The 17,977-nt window shown below is 41.1% G+C and overlaps 1 protein-coding gene across 7 annotated transcripts in view; it reads right to left on the bottom strand.

Annotated features, from left to right (window-relative positions):
• Positions 1-17,977, bottom strand: part of CREBBP (CREB binding protein) — a 95,511-nt gene that overhangs the window by 9,693 nt on the left and 67,841 nt on the right. For 5 of the 7 annotated variants that reach the window (XM_027683940.1, XM_027683947.1, XM_027683941.1 and 2 more), the window contains 12 exons: positions 16,257-16,375; positions 15,880-16,119; positions 15,330-15,418; positions 10,235-10,345; positions 9,482-9,538; positions 8,178-8,255; positions 7,605-7,672; positions 3,352-3,502; positions 2,419-2,565; positions 1,917-2,030; positions 1,302-1,467; positions 252-419 (listed from right to left, as the gene is read on the bottom strand). In XM_027683940.1, coding sequence (XP_027539741.1) covers positions 252-419; positions 1,302-1,467; positions 1,917-2,030; positions 2,419-2,565; positions 3,352-3,502; positions 7,605-7,672; positions 8,178-8,255; positions 9,482-9,538; positions 10,235-10,345; positions 15,330-15,418; positions 15,880-16,119; positions 16,257-16,375 — 1,508 coding nt within the window. The remainder of the gene's footprint in view (positions 1-251; positions 420-1,301; positions 1,468-1,916; positions 2,031-2,418; positions 2,566-3,351; positions 3,503-7,604; positions 7,673-8,177; positions 8,256-9,481; positions 9,539-10,234; positions 10,346-15,329; positions 15,419-15,879; positions 16,120-16,256; positions 16,376-17,977) is intronic. The other 2 variants (XM_027683945.1, XM_027683942.1) reach the window with 1 other exon arrangement.

Below are 17,977 nucleotides of genomic sequence, written 5' to 3'. Positions count from 1 at the left end.
CATTTCTCTGAGAATGGAGATGCTGAACTGACACAGCTGACTTCTGAGTCTGTTAAAAAAAACCCAAACCAAGCCACCAGTGTATTTGTTAACCATGAAAAAAACCAGAAATGCAGTAAAGGGCCCCCTGATATCGTGGCTGATGTGAATGACCTTTTCTAGTTTACTGGATGTGAATTCTCTCATTTATTAAAACGTTGATTGTCAGCTTTGTGAGCCAGGAGCAAACACAGCACATAAAGTTAACCCACCTCTGTTGTTTCACTTGCTGCAGTGCTTTCTTCCTTCTTCCTCTCCTCCTCCTCCTGCTCCAACTCCTTAATGCTTTCTTCCAGCACATTGGGCCAGAAATCACCCTCAAAGTAAGGCAGCTCCTTGGCACTGGTCAGCCTGTCCTCAGTCGCTTGTTTGAAGATGTCCTGTTGAGCACATCACACAATTCCAGGAATAAATGAATGAAATCACTCAGGGGAGAGAGGAGAAGCAGAGATATGGCCCCAAAGCCCTTGGCCTGCTCCTGCCAGGTCTCCTTCTCTGGGTGTAGCTCCAAAACCAGCCTGGCAATACTGATAACAGCCCACCCCCTGTTTTATCTCAGAGAGACACTGTTGAGCCTCTCCTGAACCCCCATCATGCCACCAGTTCATGTTCCTGACATGATGGGAGACACCAAGATACTCCTGGAAAACGTAACAAAGCCCTCCTTGGTTTCAAGACCACTTTTTATTAGGAGGCACAGATTTTGCAGCTCTTTGCTACACTAATCCCATGGCAAGGCTTGTTAGAGGCTGTTCTACTCCACACATTTAGTAACTGTCACTTGCCATCAAAACATCAATTTTTTGCCGGCACTGTCGCTGCCATGAAGGGATTCTTGTAAATTTTAGCATGTAAGAAGTGGCAAATGCTCCCTTTGCCACCTTCAGCATATTTCCTTGGGTACATGTGTGATGTTCTCTAATTAAGAAAATCATCCCTTTCTATAAGGAGTTTGGTTTTTTTTATTTCACACTAGTGGGGCCCCGAGTTCCACCTGCTCCTCCAGAACTACCAAAGCAAACAGTTTCTTAACAAGCTCCATATTTCCTTGCCTAAAAACTGAAAGACAAGTACACAAAGGCAGGTTCTTGCAGATTTCTCTTTGTTCAGACACCAAACCTAAGGAATTTTCAGCCTGAAAGGCAGAACCTCAAGAAAATCTAAGAAAATGAAGACACTGGCTGAGAATAAAACCCTTGTAGGACATCATCCCAGTTTGAAAAGCCCATAAAAACTGAATCAGAAATTAAACAGTAGCAAACCTTGTAGTCATGAATGATTCTCTCAGCAAATGCCTTGTCCAGCATCTTCTTATACCACTCTTGCAAACGTTTGGGTTTGGGTATTTTCTGGTCAGGGGGGTGGCAATGGAAGATATAATCATCTCCTTCACTGGGGGGACAGGCCCAGATGTGCCCTGTCACATACCTGGTGTGACAGACAACAAACAAAATCTGTGACTACCATCACAAAATTAACTCCAACTGAGGTATAAATTCAGAGCTCTGGCTTTATTTTTTTTAATATTTTTCTATTTTTATTTTGTAGCAAAGTTGCCAGGGCAATAACTTCTGTTTAGACAAGGGATAAGGTCTGGGATATAACAACAAAGCTGACATATCAAGTGAACCTCTGACCCAGTCAATGATGTGCTGTCAGTTTAAAGAATCCTGACAACAAACCACCACTTTAATGACAGAAATCCCAATTTCTCTGTCCAGTGCAGAAGAGGTGTGTGTTCCACAGGTCTTGGAGGGGACAGAGGGAGACAGAGACTATCCCAAACGAAAAGCTACATGGCACCATGGATTAAAAAAAAAAACAATCAATCCACACTACAAAACCCAGATTCCTTTCCTCACAAAGATCTGACTTACCCAAGTTTCTTCACGTATTCCAAATATCCAATGAGGATTTCATGATAAACTGCAGTTCGGAGGCAGCGGGGCCGGAAGAAGTGGATACTGTCTAGGTAGGATATGTACACACGCCTGCAGCAATGAGAACACAACCAGAGTCACTGGGGCTGCTCTGGCTACTGAGAGCTGACTTTTACACCAGATACGTACACAGAAAGAAAAATTACTGGTGGTGATATTCTAATGCATATTCAATCATCTCAATGTGGGGTAAACAGTTCTCAAAAGCCAAAAATGGGCAGAATTTTTTTTTTTGGCAGCAAGAGTATACATTGAGAGGGAAAATGAAAAGCAGAATGCAAAAACATTGTGATGTTTCTTGTTGCCATGTCTTCCCCTTCAAAGTCACCTGCAGTCCTACAGTAGGACTGCAGTGCCACAGAACTGAGACACATGGCCCAGTTCTCTGTGTTTGACAGTGGCTTTAGCAAGGTGCCTCTGTGCAGAGAGGGGAGGGTACCTGGTGTTGGGAGGGGGGCAATCCGAGCCGTATTCCTGCACGTGCATCCCGAAGAAACACACATCCACCCCGTCGATCTCCTCAAACGCAAACAGAGCTTTGGTTCGGTAAGGGAAGGATTCTGACATCTCACCAGAATCCACAAATCTGCAGGGAAAGGGTGGGAGGGAAGGATAAAAAAAGAACAACAAAAAGCCAACTATTAAACCAGTGTCCTACCAGAATGAGAAAATTATTTTCGACCTTATTTTTAATCCACTAGGAACATTTACACAGAAGTTAAAGGGGGGTCAAGATCAGAGCTGTAGTAAAACAGGGAGTCCCATCACTGTAAATTCATGGAAAGACTGTTTCCATATAGAACACAGGACTGAACAGGCCAGCATTGAGTATGTGAATATCCTCAGAGACCACAAGCCTTTAAATAGGTTGCAGAGCAGAAAACCTGATGCATTATGAGGAGGTGATGTCACATAAACACTCTCTTTATGAATTAAAGCCAAAATGCTCCACAGAATAAACCTTTTAGCTTTTCATTTATAATGAAGTAAATTAAAAATCCCTCCTGAAAGCCAAAGTGTTTATAAAAACACAACAAAACAGTGAGGAACAGAATCTCAGCAACTGCTCCAAACTAAACTATGAATTCTAAAACACCAACCAAAATGGGGTCAGACTCTTAACATTTAGCAACACAAAGTCACAGTATTATAACCAAACCCAGGATGCCCCCATTGCCCCCCAAACAGTCAAAATACAATTGTCACCTCCTCTGCTTTTTTGTACCTTTCATAATCTTACTCATGCCAAAGTTCCAAAAATGTATAAAGGGATTAAGGTGCAAATTGTCAAAGTTTTGCAACATCTACACAAGGAGACTTCAAAATAAAATCAATTAAAAAAATTACATACATCAGAATTAATAGAACTAACCTGGATTTCATTCCTGGTTTGACTTCTACTGTCTTATCTGAACTTGCTACTACTCTGACAAAGACCTCTCCAGCTTCAGGATGATTCTGTCGCCGCAGAAATTTGTTCACTCTGTCTTCCAAATGGTTTCCTAAACGTGTTGTCTGCAGCCCTGGAAGTGAAGGGGGAGAGAACATGAAAATGGAAACTTAATTCTGGAGAAATCATTTAAGTTTGGGGTGTTACTGTGCTTTTTAAACTCTTTCAGCTCATTTCTCTGGATGGAAGTAGGTTTTTTTCCCCTTTGTTTTACCTGCTTATGAAAATCTGATGGTTTTATTTATGCAGCCAAAAATGAAAAAAAAGCAAACCCATCCATGCCTTCCCCCCAGCCTGAAGGTGTTCACACCCTATCGTGGAAGCTTAAAACCACTACAGTGGGAAAATTACCCCGTAAGTGAACCAACAAAGGCGGCTTTACGTAGCATTTTTCAATTTGCAGGCTTATTTTATGAACACTGCAAATGTTTTCTCCTGCCAAACCCACTCTCTGGCTGCTTGACAGAGATTACATCACTTTATAGATCTGGCTCCATGCCACACCTTTTCAAGCAAAGCAAAGCAAATCACCAGAAATGAAAAGCCTTTTGACTTCAACGGAGATTTCATTGCTTTTGCTTTTCTTTTCAAGAGAGCTTTTAGACTGCAGTTACAGTAATCTGCACACCAAGGTTAAATAGTTCCTGCACAGGGATAGAGGTCTTGGAAAGTTCAAGTCCACAGATTGTCCAGATTCCCTCTCTTGGTCTTTACATTCACAATTGGCTTTTGTGGTCTTACAGGATGTGATGGTTTTCAAATAAATCCACAACAAATTACAGAAATCACAATGAAGATTTTGGTTAAAATTAGGAAAACAGAAGGAGCCCACTGTTCTGACTTGAAGATTTATGACTACTTCTCTTATCCTGCTGTATTTATTTTACTAGCCAGTATTCCTATTTCATTTTATGGTCAATCTGCTATCTTTTCCAAAGTGATGGTGTAATCTACAGATGTTCATTTTACTAGAATACATTTAATTTTCTGCTCTCCATTGCTTCATTTTTCAGTTGTTATTTGGCTCCTGACACAAGGCTCTTGGTTCTTCCTCCTGACATCCAGAAAGCTGCAGTGGAATATCTACGCTAAAATTCCTTAGGCTCCAATACTGGGGAAAACCCCCACATATACTCAAAGGATGATCTCACTTTCTAAGGGATTTATAGATTTAAAATTATTATATAAAATCATGGAATGGTTTTGGCTGTAAAGGACCTTAAAACTCATTTAATTCCACCCCTTGCTATGGGCAGGGACACCTTCCACTAGCCCAGGTTGCTCCAAGTCCCATCCAACCTGACCTTGGACACTTCCAGGGATGGGGCAGCCACAGCTTCTCCGGGCAACCTGTGCCAGGGGCTCACCACCCTCACAGGGAACAATTCCTTCCCAATATCCCATCTAACCCTGCCCTCTGTCAGCTTAATCACAATCAGTTGATAGAAATTCCCAAAAGCATCAGTCTTCATTTATATCTTTCAGCCTGTCCCCCTTGTCCAGTGAGATTCTGTGGTTATAACCAGCACAACACAGTCTAAATATCATTTACTTGGGAGCCAATAACTAAATTCAAAGGCAGGTTAAAATAAAAATACACCAAGCCCTTTTTAAATTCCAACACCTTGGCCTTTCCCAGACCAATACACTATATTGGGCTTTCCATATATAATATGAAGGGGATTTTAAAGGAAATTCACAAATTCTTTATGAGGACATTTTTTTTTCATTGATTTCTCTGACTACAAAAAGAAAAAGAGGAAAGGGCTCCATCTCAGCTGATGAGTTAGGAAGCCACTAGAGTTAACTCCACTGTCTTGTGTTTTCATCTCATCATCTTCCCAATGCTAAGCAACCAAGGGATATCTGCTTCCTTCCTTATGCTGCTGTGCATTAGGGCTCAAAAATCAACAAACACAAAAAGACCAGATTAGAAGATAAAAGAAACAGGCAGCATTAAGATCACAGGTACTGTAAGGGAAGGATCTAGAACTTGTGTTTTTTGATTTATTAGAATGTGCAAATTCCTTTAGAAAGCAACCAGAGTTTGGTTCTTGGATGCCTCTCACACGTACACTTTTAATAAAGGCTCAGGGCTCAGTGCAAACTTGAACAAAAGGGACCCAAACTGTTAACAAGGAATGTTCAGCACAGCAGGTTTGTGGCAGCAGCAGTGGCCAGACATTTGTGAGGAGATGAGTAATGGGACACATAGGAAGAAAGTCAGACTCCTGGCTCACTGTGACTTTTTGTCAGGAAACTACTGTGGGTGACTTATTTGTCAGGATATCTTTTGTCTTTGAACGTCTCTGCATTGGGGAAGTGACATTTGTAGATTTTCTTAGGAAAATAAATACGTGAAAAGTTTGGGGTCTCACAGCTGCACACTTGTTGTATTTGGCAGGGTATCAGTTAATTAACCAATTTTACTTAATATACATTAATGTTCCACAACACCTGAAGGACCTGCTGTCTTGGTTATTTATTAGCAGTTGTGCCACCGTGCTTGAAAGAGTGTAGAAATATTGATGGCAATTAAAACTTGACTGTATTACTTGATTGTAATACTTTATAAGTAAAAGTTTTTATGGGTAGAGGGAACATGTAAATGTTTCAGTCTTTCACTGCTCAGGTTTGTTTTCAGGTCAGCAGTAAGACCAAGATTTGGACAAGAGCTGGCCTTCCTTTCCCTTCCCTGCTTTTACATTTCCAGTAGAGCATTGTTAGAGCAGCTGATCTCCAGAGCTGAGCCCACCACTGGATTACAGCAGGACTCAAAGCATGGGAAAAGGAAAAGACAGTCAAACAGCAGGGAAAGGAAAAGGAGGAAAGGGAAAAAGCACCACTATTTCCCTGTCCAGAACAGAATGGTCACCTTGAACTAAATGACTGGTTTACACAAACCTTAAACAACTGCAGGTATCTGGGGAGTCACACACTTGTTTCAGACAATTTACATCAATATATGCTCTAAAGTCAGTATATAACAGAAGAGGTATCCATTTAAAATGGTTATCTAAAACTACATTTTGATTTCATCATTTTATTAATGTTCTCTTACAACTTTAATCTGTCTTTAATGAGACTAATTTAGATCTCTTTAACAATACTGTCTTGCATGCGTCAGGTTCCTCCAGAGACCGTTTTGATTACTGTAACCTAATAATGCCTCACACAGCTTTATCATCTCCACATCAGCCCCCTTCACAGCTCCTGTTATGCAATCAACCACACACCAAGTTATCAAGAAGTCACATTTAATGCAAAACCTTGCCTTTATCACAGTGTGGAAGATTCAGGCTTGTGCAGGCACAGTGTGACACAGTAATGCCCAGAACTTCCAAGGACCAAAGAACAAGGCAGGAATCAAGTGCACCTGCAAGTTCTAGTTGTTCAAGTGGCTGAATCACCCTCTTGGTTTCTACAGTCACTTTATTTTTCTGCTCTGTGCACTGACACTGCATTTCCAATAGCAGCACCTTCTCTTCCTGCCCTCCCTCAAAACATGTGTGAACGGAAATTACTGAATTATGTTCTCTGTGGTGAAATGCTTGCAGAGAGCCCTGTGTAAGGATTACTGATACAACCTGACCTGCCCATCTTCTGGCCTTCTCTTTAATCCCCATTTCAACAAGACCATGGCAGTGGTTACTGCCAAGGGAATCCAGACTCACAGTGGAATGGGTTACTCATTCCAGTGGACAGTCCTTGTCCCACCGCCTGCTCTGGAGGAAGAAAAGTTCTTCAAACACTTTTGTGTTTGGCAGCAGCACCTGAACTGCAGCACAACTTGTTACTACATGTTATTGGAAGGGCACAGAGGTGACAGGCATTTACTACAGTTTCAGCACTACATGGAAACACGGCTAAATATAGCCAGTGAAGCGCACACAGCCCCGTGCTTTTCCTGCTCTCTTTGCCCCCCTTTCTGCTTTCTAATCCTAGAGAAGTAAGGACAAAGATGCCAAACACCTCAAGGCTGACCACAAACACAGAGAGAGCAGGGCTTTAAAATGTTGATTAAAATTCTGACAGCCTCAGGCTACACCACGCCCCATTTTGCAAATGTTCCAGTGCTGTCCATTATAACAACACAAAGTCTCAATCAAAAAGCTATTAGGGCTGGCAGGGGGAAGATGAATATTGGGAGATAAAAACAGAAATATCAAACTCACTTTTAGCACTGAATTTGTTTTCTTTGCGTGTTCTACCGGTTTTCTTCAGACAATTATCACAGACAAACCTATTGAGAAAAAAAAAAAAGCCAAAAATTTAGCATAGGCCCATTACTGGTGAGCTTAAACCCAATGTCTGAACCCATAATTTAAATGTCAGAGTATGATATATTTTTCTCTGGATTTGAACAGCTTGTATCACTTCATTTTTGAGGGACTTAAAGCCTTTGTGAGTTGGTTTAGTTCTGCCAAGTGGTTACACCTGCATTTGTGTTCTGTGCACACAGACTCACCTCCAACCAGCTGCCCTTGTCTAGGAGTTAGAAAGAAACCCCAGAAAGTTGAGTGTATGAAAAGTTGGTTTCATGCACATTTTTATCTAAGCACACTGAAATAAGACCCCAAACACCAAAAAATGTATTTTATTAAGAAACACTTTGTCCTTCTGTACTCAGTTCCTAGAAGGCAAAGGTAGTGGCCACATATCGAAGAACAAGGCAGAAAGTCTTTATTATATAAACTACATCGACGTTATTATACAAGGGGTAAAAAAAACTAACAAACATCTCTTACCCTGAAGGCCAAATAATATCATAATGTAACACACAGATCTGGTGCATCTTCCGACCACATTCTTTGCAGTCAACAAACCTGAGGAGAAAAAACAGCAGCCAATCACTTCTGGTGTTAGGCAAGTAATTTTCCAGAATTCACCAAGAAAGAAGGATTTGCCAATCCTCTGGTAAGATCTGAACCAACTTCAACAGGCCCAATTTGTGTGTCAGTTTAAAAAATACTCAAAATAGATTCAGATCCACATCTATCAATCCATGAGTGAATTACATACATACATATATATATATATAACAAGGTGTTCTGGTTTAAAAATCTGAAATGGGCTGTCATTGCCAACTTTTTCTGGATCTTTTTTATTCTTTTCTAAGCATAGTCCTGAGTCTTCCCAGCTTCACAGAATCCTGCTCAACAATAGCTCCACAGATTTAACTTCCAATTGTTGCAACAACCACAAACTGATTAAATGGTTGCTCAACTTACTGTAAACGTAAAAACTAGTCAGTCATGAATCACCCTGCCAAGAAAACACGTATTAACTTGTCTTTGCCTGCATGTCTCTGCTGTAATCTTCTTTTTTTCTGGTCACAATCTTTTTTTGGATGGGAAAACTGTTAGAGGTTTTCCCAGACCAGGCTGCAGGATTGGTTATGAAGCCAAATACACTGGGGTCTATCCCAGTCCACCTTTACAGGCCTGGGGAGGAGCTCTATTTAGTATTTGCAAAGATAAGATTAGGAATCAAAATGTACTGGGTATCAAACTGCCAGACAATATAGTAACAGTAAGATAAAATCTCTTTGCAGCCAGTTAAGGGCTGTAGGAAAAGCAGCACAAGCTCCTAAAGGAAGTTCAGCTGGGCTTTCTCTCAGCCTCCCAGGGGTAGCACACGTGAGGGAGCAGGGTGGTCCTTTTGGTGGGCTGAGCACTCAGTGAAGAGAAAAATGTGGTTTAGAACCACAAGAGGAAAAAGCAGAAGTGCCCCAGGAATGCAGGGCTGGGTGTGAAAGGCTCTGTGTGAGAGAGGGCCATTCCCAGCCCTGTGCAGAGCCTGGCTGATTCCTGGGATCACCCATATAACAGAGCTAGGAACTGCCTGAGGAACAGGCTCATATTCCCTTCTGGGAATCAAAGTCAGACATCAGCTTTGGATGTGGTGCCATAAACTTTAGGGAAAGATTCTGCAGCCTGTTTGGGCAGAGATGGGGGAAAGGAAGAGTTCTTTACTCTCTGCCCCATTTCTGGCTAAAGGACAAGTGGAAGTGATGGGATTATCTCAGGAAAACCAACAGCTGGGTACTTACGGCTCTGGATCTAGGGTATCGTTTTTCTTCTTTTCAAACTGATCCTTAGAGATGGTTCTAGAGACAAAGAGTTAACATGAAAACTCAGTAGCACTTTTATATCAGAGGCTGAGACAATATAATTTTTTGCTGAATTGCAGCAAACCTCAAGTCTGAAGAAAGCACCTCAGTATTTATTTTCTAGTCAGAGCAATTCAGTTCATTTTAGCTTAAGCTACAGAAAATATTTTTCTCATTTTACTTGCTGCATAAATTAAATGTAAAATAAGAGACACCCAAGCACCCAGATAAATTTAAATTCAAAAAAGGACAAGGGAAGCTATTGTCAGTAAAACAGTAGCTTGTATTCCTCAAATGTGATTTTTCTGGCCAGGTTAAAGGCAAGCCATTGGTCTTATAAATATAGGCTGCACTTCAAAAGGTGAGACACCAGAATCAGATGAAGTCTTTCATTAGAAGGTGATGGCTTAGTGACATTTATTGACACAGTCCCCATTGCCCCCCTCCAAGCACATTATCTGGGGTCTGCTACCCCCTGGAATGGGCAGCTCAACTGGGCACTGCTGGGCAGCCCTACAGCCCCAACACAGTGACAGCTGTTAATCCTGGCACTGTAAAATCTCCTGCTAGGAAAGAATAAGGCACTTCCCCCCAAAAACACCACCAAAGGGGTTTGGGTTTTACTCCCAACCCAGGGCAAACACCACCCCTCCCATTCCAAGAGGCAGCATGCAGAGGAAAGGAAGGACTTACGTTTGAGGCTGGGAAGGGTCATCACCCAGGGTGACATTCTCCCCCTGGATTTCAGTGAAACACTTCTCACAGAAGTGATACCTGTCAGCAAGAAGGCCATATTTGGGTGAGCTGGTCCAGCACAAACACAGCCACCCAAGCACGGAGCCACCAACCAGGGCAGGGCAGATCAGCACGACCACGACGGAAGGGGGGACGTTGTTGGTTGATTGATGGGTCAGTGTGGACAATGAGGAGGAACAGAGGGAGGGGAGGGCAGGATTAGAGAACAGGGGAGGGAACAAACAGCACAGACGTAAGAGGTAAGACGCAAACACCAAGACAACACAGAGCAGAAAGCCAAGGCAAAGCACAGATTAGCATTCGGTCTCATTTCATACATCGCTAACAAGTCGTCGGGCGTCAAATTCAAAATTTGGGGAGGATTAATGGAGTAGCCACCAAGAGCTACTTTTGTATAGGCTTCAAATTTAAGAATTTGGATTTGATTTGCATTGCTTAGGAAGAAAAAAAATGCTCTTTGATTCCAGGCTTGCGACTGATCGAGTTTGCTTCGGGTGAAAAACAGCCTGTCAAAAAGCTTTAGGAACATGTTTATTATGGATTTAAATAATTAGGAAACATGTTGAAAGCATTTACTGATTGTGAGTCAGAACTGCAAAAGCAGAAACACTCGGTATTGTCAAAAAAACCCCTATAAAAATATTAAATTGAAAATTTGACTGTAAGATTAAATGTTATAAAAATATTAAATTCAAAATTTGAGTATAAGATTAAATGTGACCAATTGCTCAGCTAATAGTCTTTAATATAAATGAAACCAAATCCATACTCTAGACAAACATTTAACAGAAATGCAATTATGGGTCAGAGTTTCCAGCCATTTTATCTCTCTCTATATACAATATATGTATATATGTGAACAACATGAAATATTGTACATACATACAATATATTTATCAGGTACATTAAGGATGTGGAATTAATTAAGCTTTAAAAATTGAATATGAGGCAGGTACAATTTTTGGTCACCAGACCAAGAGCCAATCCAAGTCATACTCAGCAAAACCAATTCTGCAGTTTACCAAACCAAGCTGAGTAAACTGGAATACAACTCTATGAAAATACAATCTGCATTTGAAAAAAATAAAATAAAATCAAGGTTACATGGATTTTTGGGGGGTTTTTTTGGTGGTTTTGTTTGTTTGTTTCAGATGAACTGGAACCAAAGTTGTCGGGGTCATAAAAAAATAAAAAAAAATAAATAAAAAAAGGAAGCTAAATGTTTGGAAAGGATATGAATTCACACATGAACAAAGGCAACAGAGAGGCCACAGCTGTAAAATGCGGGAAGGCCACAAAGGATCATCAAAATAAAGGAGCTTTATGGAGGATCGAGAGTGAGAGAGTTTAAGCAGCGATGGCAGCACAGTACGACGCAGGTTCAGAACTCAAACACCGACTGTGGGGATGGGGAGCGCAAAAGGCATCGAACGAGACTCAGTGTCACAATGAACCAACAACTGAAGGGATGGAGACTGATCAGTGTGGCAGCTCTGCCCCTGCCAACACACCTAAACTACTGCAATCCCGGTGACAGCTCCAAGGCTGTGCTTTCCTGCAGACAACAGAAGGCATTTACAGGCACTTATTGGAATGGATGGATCAGAATTTCCTCCTGGACACACACTGGCCGTGCTGAGCGGCAGCGGCTCCTCCGGCAGAGCTCTCCGTGCCCTCCCCGGGCTGGAGCCAGCTCCGAGTTACCACAGCACAATTTACAGAGCCAGAAAACTTTTCCAAGCTCTGCCAGCTGGCTCTGGATAAGGAGCTGCTCTGCCAGCCCAGAGCCACTGAACTGCAGCAGAGCAACGGAGTCCTGCCCGTAGTGTGGGACCAGCTCCGAGGGGTGTTTTATTCTGGTTAACAGAACCCACAGTGACATTTCCACACGGGGCAGCTGCTCTTTGATAGCAACCACTCCCTGTCCCGAGGGTGGATTCCCAGCCCACCACCAGTTAAACTGCACACAACTCCTCTTGGGTCAGCCCCACTGGGATTAAACACATCGCCCTCCCAAGAAAACCAGGCTTTTGGGGCTGAGAATGCAGCACAGCAAGGGCAGGAAAAAAGTAAATGTATTCCAATAATTTGTAATCACTTGGAATGATAAATATAATGTGGTTATTAAAGAGGAACACCACAGGAGAGTTTCAGGAGTGGGGACTGACACTGCACATCTCATTTCCACTGACCGACCCTGCCCCTCACTCCACACTCCTAAACTGATACCAAAACATGTACTTCTTTTTTTACAACTCAAATATAAGAGGTTCAGAATTTTATATCCTTTTACACGTTGTCCATGTCCTTTTTTTTCCCTAGAATGTGCTTCTTTAAATTTTTTTTAATTAAACCCTCCCACTAATTATTTTCCTTATTGACATGATTACTCATCATTATAAGAGTCAGATTGGGAAGGACTGAAACTCAGGAGGACCCAAACACAGGAGCTTGTAGCCAGGAAAATCCATGGTCAAGGCACCTATTAATACTTTGCTGCAGTTAAACAATCCCAGAAAAGGTTAATTCTGATCCATTTTCAGAATAATTTATGGGCTTTCAAAGCACTCCAAGCCTTAACCCATGATATTAAAATGAGGAAATAAAAACTGAAGTACAGTGAAAATGAATCACCGAAAGATCATGAACATTTGTCCATAAAATAACCATGGTGAAGCAATAGCTATAATTGATTATGGATATGGACCCTCAGAAACAAAGACCTGCCTTTTGCTTGCCCCCACAAATATTCAGTAAAACCCATAGAAAACATACAATATTCTAGTTACAACACCCATAGAAAACCCAAAGAACGTATTTATTGCAACACATCAAACATGAAAAGCTTTTCAAATGCAGACTGTTCAGGTGACTGACTCCTGTTTATCAAAGAGCAACATTATGGTTCAATACCAAAGTCCAGAAAATGCTCAATTTCTGCATTAACAGGAGAATTGCCAACTGTAATTGAGTGTATTCAAAGGAAATTCTAAATTAATAACTGTATAAAACACCAATCAGTTTTCTCAACTGGGTATTCACATATGAAGCACATTTTCTGAACACTTTAAGTTAAATTTCTGCCTTATTAGGGAATCTAAACAGTTCCATACCAAATAATTAACTTTTAATCACTGAACTGTAGTGCCAGAGTTCATTTTAATTCAATGGTGCCTAAATATTCTTAGTTGTAATTTAGTTATGTGATTTGCTGGACTTTAGATGCATTCAATTTTGCCTGTTCTGTACACAGAAAATTCTAGAGCATTTGACCAATTAAAGATCTGCTGGAAGCACAGAATTTGTTTTTCACTTATTTTCTACGTCTTTAAGAACACCTAAAATTTAAAGATCGCTGTCACAGAAAATGTGACTGTTTTATAGCAACACAGCTGATGAACAAGGGCTTTCTATGATCTGACAGTCCAAATGCACACTTAAAAATATGGTGATAAATCTTCAGAAATGCTTTCTTTAAAAGCCCCATTTATCACTCAATTTAGTTGGCCTGAAACAGAAAGCTTCACATTCCCCCTGAACTCAAACCCACCCCAAACCCCCAACCCTTTCTCAAGACATCTGGATGAACAGAAACCTACAACTTAAAGGGACTCTCACAGTTATAATGGGCAGAAAACTGAAATATTGCAACACCCAGTGCAGAGGAACCCACTGCCCCACCAACCCTGGGCTTCTTGCCTTCCATGGAATAACCCAAATGATTTAACATAAATTTAAACAGGGAAGGATAACTGAAAGAAAAATGAGCCCTTCTTCAATTAATTTTGAAGTTACTGTTCTTTTCAGATGCAGAACTATCTGGGTGCATAACATGAAAAGTAATTCCAATTCTACCTACAGTGATGGTATTTAGGGGTTATTTTTCCCTGATTCCAGTGATGAAGTACTGTCTTTTTAAATGCACTTTAATGGCTTTATTTCTCTTCAGCCTGACTTTTTTCAGAGTCCACAGTGGCTGTGTAAAACCTTTTAATGAGAGGTCATGAATTCATTCCTCCCTGTCAATACTTTCTGCCTCTCCAAGGCCACCCAACACACGAGGTGGGACACACATTTTCACCTGCCACATTTCAGTGTGGTGGTGCCAGACAGGCTTAAACCACCTCAGAGCCTGTTTGGTGAGTAGGGGTGGCCCTAAAAGATGAAATGCTCAATGTCTGAATTGGTTCTTTAACTTCACTCAGACAACAGCCCCGTGCACCTCACAACTGGCAAGGCTTAGAGGCTGCCAAGCCTCTGGAAAGCAGTTCACAACTTCCTTTTCCTTGTTTAAAACAAAGCTTGTGTCTTAGCCCATTTATATTCTGCATTTTTTTTTTTTGTGAGGTACCATCTAAGAACCCAAAACAAAAGCCAAATTTTGAGTTTGCTTTGTTATTATAACACTGGAGACTTAAGCATTAAATAGAAAATTAGTATTATAATCTAACTATTGTTTAATAATCATACAAACACCAAGTCCTAATATTAATTAAAGATTAAGAGAAACTATAATTTTCACAGCTTCTCATGGAGTCTCTGGGTAGTTTTAAACGCTATTTCCAAGTTAATTTAAATAGAATTAAGCACTGGCTAGGAAGGGAGAATGTAAGTCTGGCAATTAATCACTGTACCCTTTACTTGGCAAATTCTGGCACTAATTTGAAAACAAACCTGCATATTTTCACAATTCTCCCAGAACAAGGTAAGAGGATTTCCCAGTGCCTCTCCCTCCAGCAAGCCCTGCTCCTCTTTGTATGGAAAACATGGACAACTTCCCCTGCACTCAGGCAGTGCATGGGGCAGCCTAACTAACAGCAAGCACTAAAGCACAGTGTGTACCAAACTGCAGGAAAGTCAAGAGTCACCTGCAAAAGGACAGCGTGGAAAGGTAAAGAAAATAAATTTTCCCTGACTTAGCTGACAAAGAAAAGCAAAAATTAATAAACCTCCTCCTCCTCTACACGTGCAGGGAAGTCAAAGGAGATCTCACTTCCTGAATAAGGAAAAAAACCTGAATTCAAGGACTTACCTATTCTGGTAACTGTAGTAGGCAGCGTCCCGGGGAATGGTGCACAATTGCTTCCCATAGCAGCACAAGGTCTGTGGAGAGAACTCATACTGCAAAACAAGGGAGAAAAGCAGCTTTACAATGGGATCTTTTGTTCAGCAAGGATCTATTATGCAAACCTGATGCTTATGGGTATCAGATTGTCAAGTTTATCACGCTTTTCTGAGCTATTGTAAATATATTAGCACGGCCCTCTCAATTTGATGACAATCATTAACTCTAAAAGCTGACCCTCCAACCTGCTGCAATGGGCATGAGAAAGAAGGGAAGTATTCTAACATTGCTTATGACCAAGACAGTTGTCCTCTGAGGGTGCAAAACACAACAATATCAACACAAGAGCAGAGAGAAGGATGCTATTGACCTTCTTTAGCTCTCAACACGCTTGTAACAAAGCCAAACTTCTAGCGACACTTCTGGTTTTGAGAAAAGAGTGTGCAAAGCTAAAGTTCTGTCTGACCAATCCAGCTGAGCTCTTGGGAAGAACACAGAGCATACAGAATGTACCCACCTTGCGCCCACAGCAGTAGCCGAGTGATTGCATGACGGGATCGATCTCCTGCTCAAACACCTCCGCCAGTTTAGTGCAAAACTTGTAGACCCGGGAAGTCTTGCGATTGTACAGCCACGCGTTGTTGAACATCAGCCACACGTCGTCCACGTACTGCCAGGGCTCCTGGTACTGCCCCGTGTCCAGCTTACGTTTGATGGTGGAAAGATCCATGGGGTTCTTCACGATGTCGAAATAGTCCTTCAAAGACACAAAAAAACCCGCGTCATTTTTAGGACGTCGACCGCTCGCGGCGTGCTGAGCGTGAAAAATAAATGTTGAAATGGGCAAAGACAAACCAGAAGAGTATTTTGTAGGTTTTTTTCATGCCAACTCACCGGAATCCCTAAAAGCTGGGGATCCACAGGCTGTCTGAAAGGTAGAGACTCTGGGTCCTGCCTGTACAACGCTTCAAGGGTGGGCATGAGAGCCTGGCGCAGCTCCTCGGGCTTGAAAACTGCAAATGAGAGTCAGAAAGGTCAGAAAATTGCTTTCCACATTTCCTAACCTCTTGACTCCTCTAAGAAAAGTAAAGAACTATGTTAACACAGAACTCTGAAGAGGTATTTCCTGATCAGAGGCAAAACCTCACAATCAAGAGGCAAGCACACAGCTTTTCTATTGACTCCCATCACAGCAGGTGTTAATCCCACAACAAGGGGATGAGGACAACTCTAGCCCATGATGATACATACTCTCTAGAACATAAAAAACCCCCTCAAAACTTATGCAGAATCAAGTTAAATCAATTGTTTCAACATGGATGAACCTTTTCTCTTCAGAGAAGAGACTGAGCATATTTTTCTCTCCCTCCCTTCTAACCTTGTTCGCTGTTTCCAAGCCAAGATTCTTCCAGCAAAACCCACTGCAGTGGACAGGGATGAAGAGCCAGCTTTATAGAGAGTGACCAGATGTCCTGAGAGCTGGCACAGGAATTTTTCTGGCCACAGTGTGCAAACAGTCCTGGTCTGATGGATCGTTAATTGATTTTGAAATTGTTAATACTTCCAGATTTCTGTGGCACCACTTGGCAACAGTGACATGGCAACAGCCACAGTTCTTTCAGTAGTGGATGACAAGGACAAAAAAAAAGGCAATACATTTTCTGAAAAATAATGATAACTTGGAGAGCTCTTTGAACATCTCAGCAGTGTAATTACATTTATTTCCTTAGGAACGTGACTTTACATAGGGAAGAATGCCTATTATTGAGAAAAAAAGACAACTAAGGAAAGGAGGATGGCATCTAATATTTATCTACCTGGATGAAATGTGAACAACACCAATAAAATGGAGCAATTAGGCCTCTCAAAAGCACTTCAATCCACAGGGTTCAGCGACCCCTCCGAGTTACAATCATTGCTTTTCTCACTCAAATGGTATTTTGGTAAGATATAAATTGCTTTTTGGGACACCTAGTTCGTAATCTATGATTTTAAAAAGTACACACAAAAATAAAGCGCGACAAGAAATTGAGCTGACACGACTACATTGGTTGTATGATCATTTCAGTTGTTCCACGGTCTCAGTCCCAATAAAATGGTGACTCTTTTCCATACTTATCAATACCATATCCACAGGCACTTTCTTATGCAAGGAACCCTACTATAGACTCTCAACATTTTATAAACAACTATTAAATTATATTCTGGGATTCTCGAGAACAGAAGGAAACACTAAATTCCATTAATGAGGAACAGTATTCTCTAACTGCTCTGATTCAGGTAGTTCATAACGTGACAATCTGAATTATTTCATTTCATGAAATTTAAAGGTCAAAAAGAACCTTCTGGCTACCTGCTTGACATTGCTTTTAGAACTTTCTCTTATAATAACACACCTCGAAGCTACAGTATCTTTCAAAATAAATCAAATCTTAATTTAAACCCAAACTACAGAAACACAGCATGACTTTTGCCAAGTTCCTTAAAGCCTAATTACTTTTGCTGATGAAGTTTATAACCTACTTTCATTTTGAAGTTCGAAGAAAATCAAAACCAAAATCCAGTTATCATTTCAATTTATTACTTTACCTAAAAACGTAAAGAAAAGTTGCCTT

The sequence above is a fragment of the Neopelma chrysocephalum genome, unplaced genomic scaffold, assembly GCF_003984885.1.
Source record: "Neopelma chrysocephalum unplaced genomic scaffold, ASM398488v2 Primary Assembly neopelma1_65, whole genome shotgun sequence".
NCBI classification, from domain to species: Eukaryota; Metazoa; Chordata; class Aves; order Passeriformes; family Pipridae; genus Neopelma; species Neopelma chrysocephalum.
Note: the sequence above shows the minus strand (reverse complement) of the source record. Positions and strands in the feature narration are given on the sequence as shown.